We start from the raw sequence: 16,667 nt of genomic DNA on the forward strand, positions 1-16,667 counted from the left end.
ATTTCGCTTGGAAGTTGGGAATGACGTCACACCCAAGCTGATAAAGTCCCAGTACAACAAAAACCAAGACGTTGTTAGCAATACCACTTCTACGCTGTACCTTATGCATCAAACACATGTCCATAACACGTCCACAGATGGAAATTGGACAGGACTGTATGTGTGACTTTATTGAGACACAACTGTTGATGTGTGGAGCAGCCATATTGGATTTTAAGGTCTGGGTCGGTGAGGTTCCTCCAGCTTTCAGAGTTGTAAATCTGACTTAAGAGGGCGTTCCAGTTGAAATTCCCAACTGTGAACATAGACATTTCGACTTGCTGGTGCAAATGGAACGCACCATAAGCTGCCCTTTATTTTAGCAGCTGAGGCTGCCTGCACATGTGATTTATGTACGGTATATGTATAACATTACAGCAGCGTATAAAATTTATTAAATTTAATGTTTATAATTTTTGTCTTGGTTTGTAGGTCTAGTCTGAGACGGGAAACCTAGGGTGCTTTCTCACCTGTAGTTGGGTTCATGTGGTCAGCTCCAGAGGGAAACTACGATACATTGTTGTATTTTAGTTTTGGTTCGGTTCCTTTCCACACTGACTTTTTGCAAACAAACCAAGAGGAGTAAACATGAAGTTCTACCGACTGACAGGTACCTTGTTGATTGGACAGTTTTGGTGTTCATCATAGGACCCATGTGGGGAAATCAAGTTCTGGTCACTAACATATGTTCATGCAGCAGCTCTTTAATGCTTCTAAAGTGGTTAGATTTATGTTCTTTGCTGTCACAGAAATCTCACAGAGAAATAACTGATTGTAACAAACCATGGGCTAATATTAGACTGCAAATCAATGGCATGTTGTGAATAATGACTAACCTAGAGACAGGATGAAAATAAGGCGTCTTGCACAGTAACAACTCAGGCCATAATCCTGTGGGACCACTGGCACACACTTTTTTAATGGACTTAATGAACGGACAGAGTAGGCTACACGCAGTCTTTTCAATCAGGGAAAAGACCCACACTGACATGCATATGTGTTACCATGGTTACATGTATGCATTAGCAGAAATAGGTTGTGGGATACACATGGCCTTTGTCAGGATCGATTATGAGATCCTGTGAGAAAATCCTGTGGTCGGTTCGTTTTCTTTCACACCACAAACGAACCGCACCAGAAACTGTTTGGAAGGACCAAGACCTTTTCGAGCGGTCTCGGTTCAAACTTCGAGCCTGTTTATTATTACATCCATACCTTCGCTAGCTGTTCACTAGCATGCTTACCAGTCATGTTAATGGTTGTGTCAGTACAGCTGTTGATAGCACTGTAAGCAGAATTCAAGTCTTTTCAATAGATGATGTAAGGTCAGGCATCATTTTGTGCAACTGTTTTACCTGAACATTTTCTGTCACTCAAATCTATGTGCTTTTATGTAAAATGTATTTGTTAATTGTTGAAACTCTGTGTTGCTGCTACCTTAAACCAGATCTTCCTTGAAAAAGAGGTCCGTGATCTCAATGGCACAAACTTGATTAAATAAAGGCTAAGGAAAATAATAATAATAAAGTTAAAAAAGTTAATAAAGTTATAGAGCGCACTGTCACCAAAACAGCCATCACGTCTTGGAGTGATGACCTAGTTCTTGTCAAGGACGTGTCAGGACACATTAGCGTTTACACTACAAAAGATAATGCGTCCCAGACCACCTCAGCAAGTGGTTTGAGTGATCGGATCACAGCAAGTCATGGTGGTTGTTTATATTTGTATGTAGCTCTGTCCACTTGTGATCAGATCTTCCAAGACACATGTGAGCACCAGGAGTAAACAGGGCCAAAGTAACCAGCATGACAGTATTGTTTGGAGCCATGAATTTGTCGCAGTGATGGATCTGTGGACACGTTGGATTTTCCAAGTCCCACTTTTTGCAGCAAAGTTTTCCCCTTAGTGAGGAAAATACCAGAATGTTTCTTTAAAGATAAAATCTAGCAGCACAGATTGCGAGGTAATACAGCACAGTTTGGACTATATATTACATTACATGCTCAATAACTTTTCTTAAACAGAAACACTGCCTCCTGCATCACTCTGAGGTTTGAAATAACATCACTGGTTTATGTGTTATAATCCCTGAGGCCATACAGTGTGGAGATAAATGTAAATGGCTCTTCATATTTGATAAAGGTGTTTAATGGGTTTAAGTCTTTTGGCTTCAGGCTGCAGCACGAGGGCTGTTCCCTCCGTTTCACAACTCCCAATGGACTTCCCGTGCTTTATATCCACTGATGGAATCTGCTATCAAACTTTTATTGGAGCAGAATGTATTTTTTTCTCCTTCTCTGTCTTTTTTTAAACACAGTTTGTAAAAGCAGCATGCTGTACCTCCTCTAGTTACCTGGCAACTTTCTCCTCATGAACACTCGCGTTGGCTGTAACATCATACAGTCTTTTTTTGTATCCTTGTGCTCCATTTTTCTGCACCTGTTCTGTTTTCGCTAAATTGGAGGTAAACAAAGGAGTCCTCGGGCCTCTAACAAAGCCTGCTGTAACAAGAGCTGACTCCATTAGAGGGGAGTCCCTGCTGGATGCTGGGTGGGGGTTGGGAGAGGGAGCCTGAATGTATAGATGGAGGCTTGTGAGGCACGCTGGAAGAGGGGGAACAATAAGTTATCCATCTGGGAATCAATTTGTGCATTGCCCACACACCATAACTCTTAATTTTGTTGACATTTCTGGGTTATTGAAAGTATTTAGTCAGAGTAAGACCTTGGAGGAGAAGAGGAGAGTTGGATCTGGTCAATAAAAATGGTTCTAGACTCTGCATTGAAGCCTTGTTGAGCTACACAACTGTATTATTCAAATAAATGATCCCTGAAGACGCATTGATTTCAGCATGGCTCAACTAATTTCAAACTACATGCCACATAATTTGTGCTTTAGCCCACAGGAGCTCAGAAACATCTAAATTTGACTGATTGCAGCACTGGAAATAATCAATACTTTACATTTTGCCAGGTTTCTCTGGGTTAGGAGGACATTGTGAGAGTCCCCGTGCAACAGGAGCGCTGGATTTTAGCAGCAAATCCCCATCCTACTTAAAATAAAATCATTAGGCTATTAATTGCAGCACAGATTCCCTGCAGAGCGTGGCTGGTGAGCACAGGAGATGTGGAAAGTGCCGCTGCACATGGAGGCCTTTCCCTGCTCACATGTCTCTTCAGGTGAGGCAGCCCACACATACAGTAAAATGACAATTACACTCTCGCTATAACGTCTCTCTCCATTAGCGATGCAGCAGAGCATTGTCGATTGCTTGTTATGTGGAAATTCACAATAACTCTGACCCTGGCCCCTCTTATAGCAAGGCTGTGTGCTGAGAGAAAAGCACCACCCAGCACACAATGGAGCACTTAAATGTCTTATTTCAGTCGCAGTTTCAGCTGCTTTGGACGTTGTGTCTTCACTCACAACATGGCACTGAGAGGCAAAGAGCCAATCCAAGTCAGTGGCGAAGAAACACGTTATTATGGCATTCCTCTCGTGCACAAAACTGCAGTATTTAAACTCAGCATGCAACTGTACGAACAACCAGGCCAACTGGATCAATCATTCCCTGATGTCAGTAGCTCTGCATGTGTTGGCAGTCAGCATTAAAAATATGTTTTGAGAGTTCTCCAAAAGAACAGATGTGAATCTCTACTGTATGATCTTTGATTTTATTCTTATTTTGTTTGCATCAGAGCAGTGAAGAGACGACATGAAAGACTTGTGATCAAAAGGAAAATCTGAACAAGCTGATCTACAAATTGTAATTGTCATTCCACTTGCTGATGTTTGCCAAGTTTTCTGAACTAATATGCACAACAAGCTGTAAAATGTTCCTCAATTCTTTTTGGATTAAGGTTAGACCAACGAGGTCTCACTCTGAAGTCATTGAAATCCGGTGCTTGGGCAGTGACTTGTGGCGTCAGACCCAGATGAAAAAGCTGTCCTTTGGCCGGTCGCCGTTATAGTTTAATGGTGGTCCTTGGCGTCAGGGGGAAACGTAGCTAGACACGAACAGAACCAACACATTCTCACTCTGACCTTGTCACATATTGACATTTTGGTCTTGGACTTTCCACATCCACGTACGACATGCAAGGTACCCTGGGTGCGTTGGTTGTTGATATCCTGGGACACCTTGTCAAGTTCTCTTCTTTCAAGAAACGCTTCCGTTTTCATGGGAAATTTAACGTTTACATACAGTCACTTTCAAACTGAACGCCCTATGTCGGTAGAATGCAGCAAATTGATGTTTTTTTTTCCTTCAACAACAAACACAAGTGGTTAGGTTTAGGCAACAAAAATATCTGGTTAGATCTAGGAAAAAGGAACAGGGTTTGGCTTTCGAATCTTACGGGACGTGAACACCACTTTCTTGAGTGAAAGTCAGTGTTTATTGGACCCATTCAACACCCCAGTCAGGGTTTCGCCACCTTAACTTTCGTCCTTGTCCTGCCGTGTTTCCCCCTGACACCACTGGGCACCGTTAAACTATAATGGCAACCTGCCACGAATCATGCAGATGTTCAAGAATGCCTTCTTTCGTTGGTTTCTGATGTCACAAGTCACTGCCCAAGCGTCGGATTTCGACGACTTCGGAGTGAGACCGGACTCACAGGAGTGGAGGCGACGAAGGTCCAAGTTGGGCAGGTTGATGAGTCCAACAGACACTAACTTTCACCCTGCTCTTTTTTCCTAAACCTAACCACGCAGGTTAGTTGTTGGAGGCAAAAAAAAAAAGTCAATTTGCGTTGTTTTACCAACATAGTGTGTTTATTTTGAAAGAGACTGTATGTAGACGGTAAATTTCCTGTGGAAATGGAAGTGTATTTTGAAAGAAGACAATGTATGTAACAGGCAGAACTTGACACAGCGTCCCAGAACGCCACCAACCAACACACCCAGGGTGCCTTGTACGTCATATCTGGATGTGGAAAGTCCATGACCGAATGTCAATTTGTGACGAGATAAGAGTGAGAATGTGTTGGTCAGACAGTTGGCCTCATGGAAAATGTCTGTGCATTTTCCTTTAGGCCATGTTTGTTAACAGCCCAGTCACTTCATATGTATCATATCAGTGTCTGTAAAGTGACGGAGTATATGAGCTGACTGGAATGATAGATGGTGTGTCAACTTAGCAAGATGCCTGCCTTTGTTGGAAAGGCCTTTGTTTGAAACCAACAAACAACACCAGTTGTCTTTTAGTGACCCTTCGCTGCATTTCCATCAGCAGTTGTGGCACCAAACCTGGGTGGTTTTTGAAGCACATCACAGCATTTCTCAGCAGAATTCGTGGCAAGGATATTCAGGTGTTTTTTTTACCAATACCTCTTAGCATTTACCAGCCGCGTTTGTGCCACTGTACCTGGGTGTTTTTCACCAACACATTGTGGTGTTTCCCAGCAGCATTGTGGCACCAAACCTGACTGTTTTTTATTGAACCTGGACGTTTTCAGTGGCATGTGGTAGCATTTCCTGGCAGCGTTTTTGGCTCTAAACCTGGGTGGCTTTTTTGCTGAACCTGGGTGTTTTAGTGGCACATGGGGACGTTTCCCAGCAGAGTTTGTTGCAATGACCCTGGATGTTTTTACTGACAGATCATAGAATTTCCCGGCTGCATTTAAGCCATGAAACCTGGGTGCTTTTCATGGACACATTGCAGCATCTTCCAGCAGTGTTGTGGCACCCAGCCTGGGTGGTTTTTACTAAACCTGGATGTTTTTAGGGGCACATCACAGTGTTTCCAAGCGATGTTTGTGCCAGCACACATCTTCTTCAAGATATGTTTCAATCTTGAGATCAAAATTACACTTTAATAACCTCAGAGAAAACATCTGAATGTTGTGTTTACTGTCATTAATTCCGGAGCATATTGAGTTTAGAAATAATAATCAGAAATACAAGACAAGACTCCCACTTTCTCCCTGAAGGCCTAATTTACAAATATTGCATCAGGAAAATGCATTTTTCAGGTCACTGTGAAGGGCACAGATGGTGCTGAATGCATAAACATGAGTTCATTTAAGGTTGTTGAAGATGCTGCAGTGCACTGAGATGTCACCAAGTCAGCGCAGTGACTTTGGGCTTTTGTCCGCCAAGTTACTCGTTCTCCTACAAAGAGCCGTAATAGCAGATGGTGATAATGTGAGGGCTGTTGCATAAGGAAAGGTTACTGGAAGTGAATGTGCAAGTGATGTTCAGGCAGTTCCTTCATAAGTTTGTTTTTAGTACTCTCTGAAGGTTAGATAAAGCCATGAACTCTGTCAGCTGCAAATTCAGTATTTGAATGGGCCAGCGTCCTTGGGGATTTTGTCCATATTGGACGATTCTGCACATCATCTATCCAATACCAAAGTTAAGTGTCAGCACAGACGGTAGCAAAGCAAAAAGGTTAATAATTCTAATTTTAACCACATGCTTTAGTTTCCTAACCTTAACCTGGACTAGATTGAATTTGGAGACTGTCCTTCCAGCATCCAGAATGACAAATCTTTATGTTCAATAGAGCAATTGTAGAGTGGTGAAGGAATGAAGTTTTTTTGTAGGCCAACACGAAGCATCACATGGCCCTGGTTCCCTCGCCAAACAGCCTATCGGCCTACCGATGGCTTGCAGAAAATAAGATCTGTGGCAAACAAACAATTACCATACTTCTACATTTTGTTCAGCAACATAATCACCTTCTTTTTAAATATATAATCTTTGTTTCACATGTATTAAATGTCCCCAAATAATCACTTTAAATATCAACAGGTCAGGCTGCAGAACGACTTGGTCATGTGCAGTTCTTGTTTGGGAATGGGTCTTGAAAACCAGATCCACGCAGGACTTTGCTGTCAAGCCATGTATGGCGTGATGACATTTCGTGGTCTCATTTAGCCACTGGCTTGTGACTACCTTCTTGAAGACATGTAAGAGCTCCAAAATTCACAAGTATGGTATTTACTAATGTATTTCATGTCATAGAAAAAGCCATTAAAGTCTCTTAAGCTTGTGTTAACCAGACATTTTTTCAGGCTTCTACCGAAAAGCCCATTGACTTTGAGATGAGGGGGCAGGAAGACCAATAAGCTAACTCATTCCTGCAGCACTCTATATGTACAGAGGAAAAGAGTACAAGTGTGTGGGTTGGGGTGGTTTATAGCTGTGTAGCAAGTCTGATATTCCGGGAGAGTTTTATTAACTGCACTCTGAAAAAAGTATTCACAGGGTTTGTGGATAACGCTTGTAATAAAGTTTTCAGCATAAAATCATTTGTTTGTTACATTAAAGTGTTTTAATTATTTGACAACTTATTTTTTAAGTAGGTCAAAATCCAAAGCATTTATGAGTAGGATAGAATTGAAATAAATAAGTTATAATGTCTTAAATGAAATAATGTGACCCGTAAACATCACCAGAACTTTTGGATGAATATTAAGGTGGTCCAGTTTACATACGTTTTTTGAGGTCAAAGTAAATTGTGTTGGTTGTATGAAATTAGAGTTTGTCGGATTGTAAAAGACTCATTGGATTGACTCAGTAATGCCAGGGTTGGAACAACTTAAAAAGATGCATGCACGTTGTTAAATTATTTTTTTTAAAGTTGAACCTGTGGATTATTTTTTAAAGTGTGTAATTATGATCTTTTCCAAATCCTAACCAAGAGTTCAAGTTCCCCTTCCATAACATTCACCCTATTTAATTTGGAGACTCCTCTAATCTCTCCCAAGAAGAGCGATGGCATCACTTGTTTTAACAAGAACCCCAAAATGACACATTCACGTACATAAACATGTACATACAAGACCTCTCGCAGTTGTGGTAAATTGGTAACGGGAGCAAAGGACAAATTCAGATGATGTCTTCACAGGGTGACAAAGTCCATGAGTGAGGAGGTCAGGGTGGATGGATGGGCCAACGAAACATCAGACTTTATCTCAAGAGACCTGTTTTTACCTTTTCTAACCAACAGTCAAGGTTGTTTTTTTTTTAGCTTTAATCACCATCACTCCCAAACCTTAATCACACGTTACTTTAATGACAAGTGTCCCCAAACCTTAGCAAAGTACCATGATCTTCCCCTTAACCTAACCTATTCTTTTATGCTAAAACATAACCACACCTTAACCTTAGTGTTGTCACATTATAGGACTGATTTATTTTAAGTTATTTTTCATGTTTGATCGGTATGTCAAAATACTTCAACATTATGTGTAGTTCAAGAGGGTATGGACGAACATACAACAAAATTTGAAGGACTTGATCGTTTGCCATTAATCATACTGTAGTTGCAGATAGTGAGAATAATACTGGACATAATCTCTTCTGCTAAAAACTAACATCCATTCTCACTAGTTCTCATTTACCACACTACAAAGCCACAGCAACTTAATTCACTTCTTTGTCCTTAACTCTGAACAAAAGAAACGTCAAAGCTTGTTTAGAAAGTACGTTTTCTTCACTGTGTAATTTTGGAACCAGTATAACCCTCCATTCTCCAAAATTACAGTAGCTTCATCCTTTATGGAGTTATAAAACCACAACTTCTCCTAAACCAGAGCTCGGAAACAAAAACACTTTCTATTCATATCTTGACAATATCTCCACTGCGTCCCGTAGAGATTCCTATCTAGCCTGAGCCGTGTGCCGTGAAGCTCCTGCAGTCTGTGTACTTCTTTATACAGACGTCTTGATGCCTCTGGGGCTGCAGAGGGAGGCTGCGCTGAGAAGAGTTAATAGACTCGGTGCAACACACAAAGGGGACTTTATCCCTTATCGATGGTGGGGAAGACTCCAATAAATTACGTGAGCTGCAAGCAGCACGACTGAAGTGTGGGTTGAATAAAGCTTTAACTGACAATGTGTTTTTTTTCCTCTGGTGTGCAGGAGATCCAGGTATTGAAGGTGTTGTGATGCATTCAAGAGCCTTTCAGTTGCAAACATATCTGCAAATTGAAAGTTAAATCCTTTGTGAAATGTGACAGATTTGTTTACAGGTACATAGAAGGCAACTGACTGTTTCCTAAATCCCTTCCTTAAGCAGCGGCTGTCCAATCATAGCCTAGCAACCGTAACAAGGCACAGCAAGTCTCTCAAAATTGTATTTCTCTGCACACTGAAGCGGTGAGCATGGAGTGACGACGGCTTTTTTTTCCCCTCGTCACCTTCTTTTTAAACGAAGAATCACAAACAGACGGTGGAGCATTATCGCCAACATTTGACGGCTGTCTCTGCCCACACATAAACCAAACTTACACCATAATGTCTGTGCTGATTAAGATTTGCCACTGTAGCTTGGAGCAAGTAAGCTAGCTAGCGAATGCCAATGTTACCTAGCAAGCTAATGTTAGCACTAGCATTATTGTTAGCGGTACCAAAACATTAAAGACCCAACAAACATTACTGACCACTTCTATTCGACAACAGTATTGGTACTTAGTGCAAAAAAACATATATAACTTCTGTATAATGTAGCAGTGTTCACTGTAGCCAGCTCAGACTCCTTCTTCTGTCGTGTCACAAAGACGGCGACCATTGAGGCTGAGAAGTGTCCATCATTCCACACTCAACTTTTGGACCATTTTAAGTGCACCAGTAGTACACTGTATTTTCCAGTACTACGCAAGTTAGTACATCATTATATGTTCACAACAAAACAAAACAAAAAAAAAAACAACTAGCACATTCAGTATGTGGTAGATGCTACTAGTTTATTAAAGTGCTGGAAAAAACAGGAAAACATTAGTATTGCTAGTCTACTCTTTGTTGGAAATAGGGAAGTTTACACCCCAGATACTCCTGGTAACATACACAGACACATCCTGTAAGTCCTTTCTCTTGTAACATTAAAATTGATAGTGATGTACTGATGTTCCCAACTGGTTTAACCGCGGGGTCCAGATTTCTTGTTAGTCATTAGTTCAAGGTCCACACAGTTTGATAAATTCAGCATCCTACTTGCCTTTTGCCTTGTCATCAAGCTAGTCAGCTGTCTCTGTTAAATAGCTGTCCATTCGTCTCTCACTCTACAACAGGAAATAGCACTTCAAAATGAAAGCTCTGTGCCGGAGATTCACTGTACTTCAAAATAAAGTGTTTTTTACAAACTTGACAAGATTGTGAGACACTTGGGGGTCAATTCAGAATGGACCGGTGACCCACTTTTGGACCACAACCCACCAGTTGGGAACCACTGCACTAGAAGACTTTAAAAATACTTTTAAAAGACTAAAGTCTGACACCCTCTCACATCTGAACACAGCATGTGTTTTTTAGTCATAGCCTAACCTATAGCATTTTGCATAGGGATATTGCAGGGTCACTATTTGCAAGTCTGTAACTAGATTCTTTTTTAGATGATTTCCCATCCTGCTCCTGGTGGAAAATATTACGCCAAACTCCCCAAAAGAAATATGACATATTACCAAGTCCTTGCGTGTCAGCAAAAACACATAACTCAATCTGTATCTGCATACAAACTTTACTTTTTGGATTTTGGCGCCTCGATTTGCTACCAGCTTCTGTTAGTTAGCTGCACTACTTTATTGGGAGGAGACACAGATAAAACACAGACAAACACTCTTGTTCACTCCACAACTCCACACACAGTTACTCCTCTTTTTCCACAGTGCAAGAGAACACAGGCTTGTTGACCTTTTTACGCCTCCCCAGAGCCCCCTTAATGTCTACTGTCTCCACGGTTTGCTGCTTCTTGTTTGGTGAAGGAGACAGTGCAGCTATTGGTTGTTGACAGTGTTGATGTCATCTAACTTAACTAACAAGTATTTGCATGAGCCAAGACTAAAAACTTGTGATAATATTAAATATGTTTGACTTTATTGGAATGGCAAGACACAAAAAAGACTGACTAAGTTCTATGACCACTTACACTAAATGATCGAGATCACGGGGACACACATGAACTGAGGCAAAACTTTCAGCAAGTATTCAGACCTTGGAAATCTGGGACTGTGAAATCATTTGTAAAGTCATTTTGTGTAGGCAGAAGTTGGCGAAACATGTCACATTGCCTTTAATTTAACTTTCTTTGCTGATACTGTTGCCTTGTCACCAGCCCGTTAATCAGCAGCTGTTTTGCATTTGTCCTCATGATGCCTCTCCTACGTGAGTGCACACGAGGTCACTGATAAACAGCAGCTTTAAGCACAGACTTTGGGAGCATTCTGGGATGTGATCTCCGAAAAGTAAAAAAGAAATCTGAAGATTTTCTCCCGGAGCCGCCTGGTGTGTCTGTCCTGGCAGCAGGAGAGAGTTGGCACTGACACAAAAAGATGAAAAAGATGAAGATGCAGAAGAATTGGCCACTTTTCTACTCGAAGGCGGCGAACAGGAAAGATGCAGTGTGGCCCCAAACTGAGGAGATTACACAGAGAACAATGTCATCATGCTGGAGGCGTCAGCAAGCACGCATCCAAAAATAGCCGAGGTGATGGTCTTGTTACAAACATTTGGTTTGGATCAACGGTGTATTTGGTGAAATCCGGGGAAATATTTACATGGATAAACTTGCCATTTGTTGTATATTTTCCTAAACCTTATGAATTATGAGCAGAAGCATTATCAGCACAGAAGGCGCTGACAGACATTAAAGAGCTTTAATAGTGTAACAGAAGTGAAAATCAAGAGTATAATTCCAGTTTACAGATGAGTGATATATAAACTTTCATGGAAATACATGTCATGTTTTGATTTCTGTGTGTGTATTTGAATTGAATTAACACTATTACCAATCTGTATTTACATGTCTTTGATATGTTTATCAGTTAGGCTACAATCTGATGCGTTGGACACATTCCTGAGTGGCTGTCTTTATTAGACAAAGACGTCCATTTTAATGCTCTTTTCATTCTCAAACTGCTTCACAAAATATGCAAATGTAATCACACTGAGTGGCCCCACGTTGCCCTTTGTGGGTCTGAGAAAGCGTCCCGTAAAATGGGATTATTTCATTTAATTTACCCATCAACAGCCTCCCTGAGGACTAAAAAAAAACGGGAGCTCATGTTGTCATGGATGTCTCGGAGATGACTGAGGTATTTGGCCATAGAAATGGAGAGGCTCTGGATACCGAAAGAAAAACCTCTTTTGAGAGCTGCCGCTTTATCTTATCTCGCAAGGTGTCAGTTTCCATGTTTTCAATCTCCTCCAGGAGTGATCTTTGCTCCCTCAGCAGCTGAGAGGAGAAGCTTTTCAAATAACAAACAGCCCCGAATCCTGCGAGTTTATACGCTGCAGCCGCCGTGCAAAGCTGCGTGGGTTTTATTATGCAGATCCTGGCTTAGGAAATCTTTAGATAGTTTGTCTTGTTGCTGTCAGTCACAAAAATAAGATGTGGAAAGGAACGAAGTACAGTTTGGGTGACTGATGCCTTTTACTTTACATATTTCAGACAGAAATATGTCACTTTATTTATTCAGAATGAAGAAATACTTTATTAATATACTTTATGTTGTCATATACACACAGGCCTGAAATACACACACATGCACAAACAGGATGTGTACAAGCATTAGGGAGAGATGTCAGAGCGAGGGGGCTGCCCATGGACAAGTGCCTTGGGCAGTTGGGGGTTTGGTGCCTTGCTCAGGGCACCTCAGCAGTGCCCAGGAGGTGAACAGATCCTCTCCAGCTACCAGTCCACACTCCATATTTGGTCCTTTGGACTTCAACCAGCGACCCTCCGGTTCCAAACCCAAGTCCTTATGGACTGAGCTACTGACACCCCATTTGACAGCTTGCTTAAATGCTGAGTTATATGATCAATTGTCACTGTTGACAAGGGATGGGAATTGATAAGATTTTATTGCTATCAGTGCCATTATTGATTCTCTTTATTTGTCCAATTCCTTATCGATTCCCTTACTGATTCCTGATCAATTTTCTGTGTTGGGAAAAAAGGTTTTCAGCACCAACACAGCTGTCTTATTATCTCTGAGTGTGAACACAGTGTAGATGAAATGAGCGAATATTTGCACAGCATTTGTTTTCATTTAGGTTTTCTTAGTCAAAGACGAAATCTGTTAAGCCTGCCTGCGTGGTGCTCGTGTTATTATTACAGGATATTTACCCTCATTAACAGACGAGCTGTTCAGTTTGGAAGAGGTGGCACTCATGAGTGTGGATGTTTCTACATGTTGCTGGTGTTTCTGCTCTTATTGGACCTTTAAGATCATTTTACAGATGTTACAAGACGCACTGTTGTCGTCTTTCAGCGTGAAATGAAGCCACTCTTTAGACGTGTCTCCTGGTCCATCATGAGTCCTTGTTGCATGTTTCCAGCAGCATAGACGCATGAGTTTTGCAATGCACAACAGTGTTTTGCAATGCAAAATGTGCTGCCACTGATAAAAATAACTGATAAATTCAGAGGTGTATGATTCCAATGGGTTGAAGGATTTTGAACCAGTTCTTGATTCCCACCCCTGCTGTTGGTAAAAAGTTAACAATTTTGAAAATATGTAAATCATTAGTTCATTAATCAAACTAAAATGTCAAACATTACTGGCTCCAGCTTTTCAAATATCTCAAATATTGCTGCTTTTATCTCTTAAATATCACATTTAAAGTTATTATTTGGTTTTTTGTCTTGTTGATCGTTGCACGAAAGAAATTTGAAGACGTCATACTGGGTTTTGAGCATGTGATGGTCAGTTTCCATTATTGTTTTTACATTTCACCGACAAAACAATCAATTGATTAATCAATACTAATACAAAATAAATACAAAATAAAGTTGCACCTCTACTGTAGATCAAGTCACTTTGCTGATTAAAAATTGGCAGAAAACGTGTGAACCTATAAAATATGGTACATTAAATGAACTAAAATAAATCGGTTCAAATGCTGCTTACACATTAATGTACCAGTAAAAAATAATCCAATAATATTTCAATTTATTCATTCGGCTCCCCACATAAATCACAATATTCTATACATGACAGTACATACTCACAAATACGTCCCACTATCACAACATCATACAAATACAACGCTACAGAGAACAGTAGCTCTAGTTAAATTTGTCTCTTTTTGTCATTTTGTGTGTCTCTGTGGTTGTTTTTTTGTCTCTTTGAGGTCTTTTGTGTCACTCTGAGTTCATTTTTTTGTCACTTTAAAGGTAATTTTGTGTCACTTTGTAGTCATTTTGTGTCTTTTTTGTTATTTTGTGTCGCTGTGTAGTCATGTTGTGTCTCTTTGTGGTTATTTTGTGTCTCTTTCAGGTCATTTTGTGTCAGTATGTAGTCATGTTGTGTTTTCCGGTGGTTGTTTTTTGTCTATTTGAGGTATTTTTGTGTCTCTGTGCGGTCATCTTGAGTTCCTGGTCTGCTCTTTCTTAAGTAGGTTCCATCAGCAGACTAATCGGCTTAAGAGAGCATCTTCTAAAACAACACACTATTGTCTGTGATTTGGTTTTCTTCATAGAGACATAAATGAGCTATTATAACCGCATTTAAAAGATGTCTCACATTGTTTTCCTTATAATCCCCTGAACAGTTAGGTACATGTTCAGCAGTGTGTACAGACAGTGGTATCTGTTGTTGCATCTCGGGGTAAAGCTCATTAACGGACCCTCTCCACACTGACAGTTGAGTTACCCAATGGTTGTGTGGAATCCACTGGTTATCCAATGGTTAACCAGTCTGAGCTGATGCTGGTTGCCTATTGGTGAGGAGTGTGTCGTATCGGTTAGTCTGCCTCCTCGCTGCTGATGCCTTTCCTCTGGTCAAGGTTGCACTTGCAGTAATCGCAGTAGGACGCGACTGGAGCTCCACTAACGCACAGACAGCGCAGCAGAGTGATCAGCTGCTGTAACTTCTCCTGTTTGCACACCACTGAGGAATCTCTCACCAAACACAAGCAGCCATGGATGAAATGGAGGAAGAGTTAAAATGCCCTGTTTGCGGCTCTTTTTTCCGGGAGCCCATCATCCTGCCGTGCTCCCACAACATTTGCCTGGCGTGTGCTCGGAATATTCTTGTGCAGACCCCCGACGCTGAGTCCCCACAGAGCAGCCGAGCCTCCGGATCCGGCGTCTCCGACTATGATTACCTGGATTTGGATAAAATGAGTTTGTACAGTGAGGCGGACAGTGGATACGGCTCCTACGGGGGCTTCGTCAGCGCTCCCACCACCCCTTGCCAAAAATCACCAAACGGGGTGCGGGTTTTCCCCCCGTCTGTCCCCCAGCCTCCACCGCAACAGCACCTGCTACCGCAGCCCGGCTCTCTACCCCCGATCCCCCGCAACTCCTGCATCACATGCCCGCAGTGTCACCGCAGCCTCATCCTGGACGACCGGGGGCTCCGCGGATTCCCCAAGAACCGGGTGCTGGAGGGGGTGGTGGACAGGTATCAGCAGAGCAAAGCGGCTGCTCTCAAGTGTCAGCTGTGCGAGAAGAGTCCGAAGGAGGCAACCGTGATGTGCGAGCAGTGCGACGTCTTCTACTGCGACCCGTGCCGCCTCCGGTGCCATCCTCCCCGCGGTCCCCTCGCCAAGCATCGCCTGGTGCCGCCGGCGCAGGGACGGATAAGTCGCCGCGCCAGTCCACGCAAAATCTCCACTTGCACGGAGCACGAACTGGAGAATCTAAGCATGTACTGTGTACAGTGTAAGATGCCGGTGTGTTATCAGTGTTTGGAGGAAGGCAAACACGGCACACATGAAGTCAAAGCTTTGGGCGCAATGTGGAAACTGCACAAGGTAAGTGCGTAAAAACATCAAGCGGTTAAATCTTTATTTGCTGTGCGTCTTTTCTCTGTATGTGTGTGTGCGAAGCGTTTATGATTCATCATTCTCTGAGCTGAGCAACAAGTCTGCCTTGAATTTGCGCTATCTTGTCAGTTCTGCTTAGCATCCAGCGGATGTACAGAGCTGTGGGAATGTTTGCTCTGTCACATTGAATTTAAGTGAATGCTTTACAATGCACTATAGAATAAGTGGGTGAGTTTTCCTTACTGACACACCTCCAGCTCACATTTCAGCCAGCTTAATGAAATGTGCACGTCTCCAAACTCTGCTGTCTTTGGTGCGCAAAGCTATCTATTTGAAATTCTGTTCACGAGTGGACAACCAGGAGCAGGGCCTCCTTAATAAACCGGAAAGTGCTTCCAGATCTCCTTAAAATGATGATCTGGAGTCGCACAGTGATTCTGGCATGATTTCAGCTCTTGACCATTTGTCTCCAGAGCTTCCATACAGCAGATTCCTTCACTCTAAATATATGTCCCACTCCCCTTTGTGGTTGACAGCTCAACAGGCGCCCCTAGAGATCATTAGGCACGGCTAATATTGGAGCTATGCTTTAATGAGAGCCAGCAGTGAAGCACAGATGCAGGCCATGTGAGAGTGTGGACTGAGATGCTATTTTGGAAGCTGAGTTGTTGTGGGCAGGGAGGTGCAGAGCTGAGTTTATCTACGCCTCTGCAGCTTCACCTCCACAATCTCAGCTCCCAGTGTCGAGGGAGGATGTGGAGCTGGATATAGACGCTCTCCAATACTCACTCATACACCCACACTCACAGAGGGAGGGTGATGTGTAGTGATGGTGTTGCCTGGTTTCCGTTAGAAAAACCAAAATGTGGTGAATGTATTGAGTTTTTGTGCACAAGAAACTCAACTCACAC

General features: G+C 42.1%; 1 protein-coding gene and 1 long non-coding RNA gene across 3 annotated transcripts in view; both read left to right on the plus strand.

Moving 5' to 3' along the window:
* LOC144467013 (uncharacterized) overlaps positions 1–7,650 on the plus strand; it is a 39,771-nt gene extending 32,121 nt beyond the window's left edge. Inside the window, exon 8 of the long non-coding RNA XR_013493405.1 lies at positions 6,796–7,650. This is a non-coding gene — a long non-coding RNA (uncharacterized LOC144467013). The remainder of the gene's footprint in view (positions 1–6,795) is intronic.
* A 7,122-nt stretch (positions 7,651–14,772) lies between these two features.
* The window catches only part of trim9 (tripartite motif containing 9), a 58,372-nt gene continuing 56,477 nt past the window's right edge, over positions 14,773–16,667 (plus strand). For both annotated transcript variants that reach the window (XM_033642919.2, XM_033642920.2), the window contains exon 1: positions 14,773–15,744. In XM_033642919.2, coding sequence (XP_033498810.1) covers positions 14,908–15,744 — 837 coding nt within the window. In that variant the 5' untranslated portion in view covers positions 14,773–14,907. The remainder of the gene's footprint in view (positions 15,745–16,667) is intronic.

The sequence above is a fragment of the Epinephelus lanceolatus genome, chromosome 15, assembly GCF_041903045.1.
Source record: "Epinephelus lanceolatus isolate andai-2023 chromosome 15, ASM4190304v1, whole genome shotgun sequence".
Taxonomy (NCBI): Eukaryota; Metazoa; Chordata; class Actinopteri; order Perciformes; family Serranidae; genus Epinephelus; species Epinephelus lanceolatus.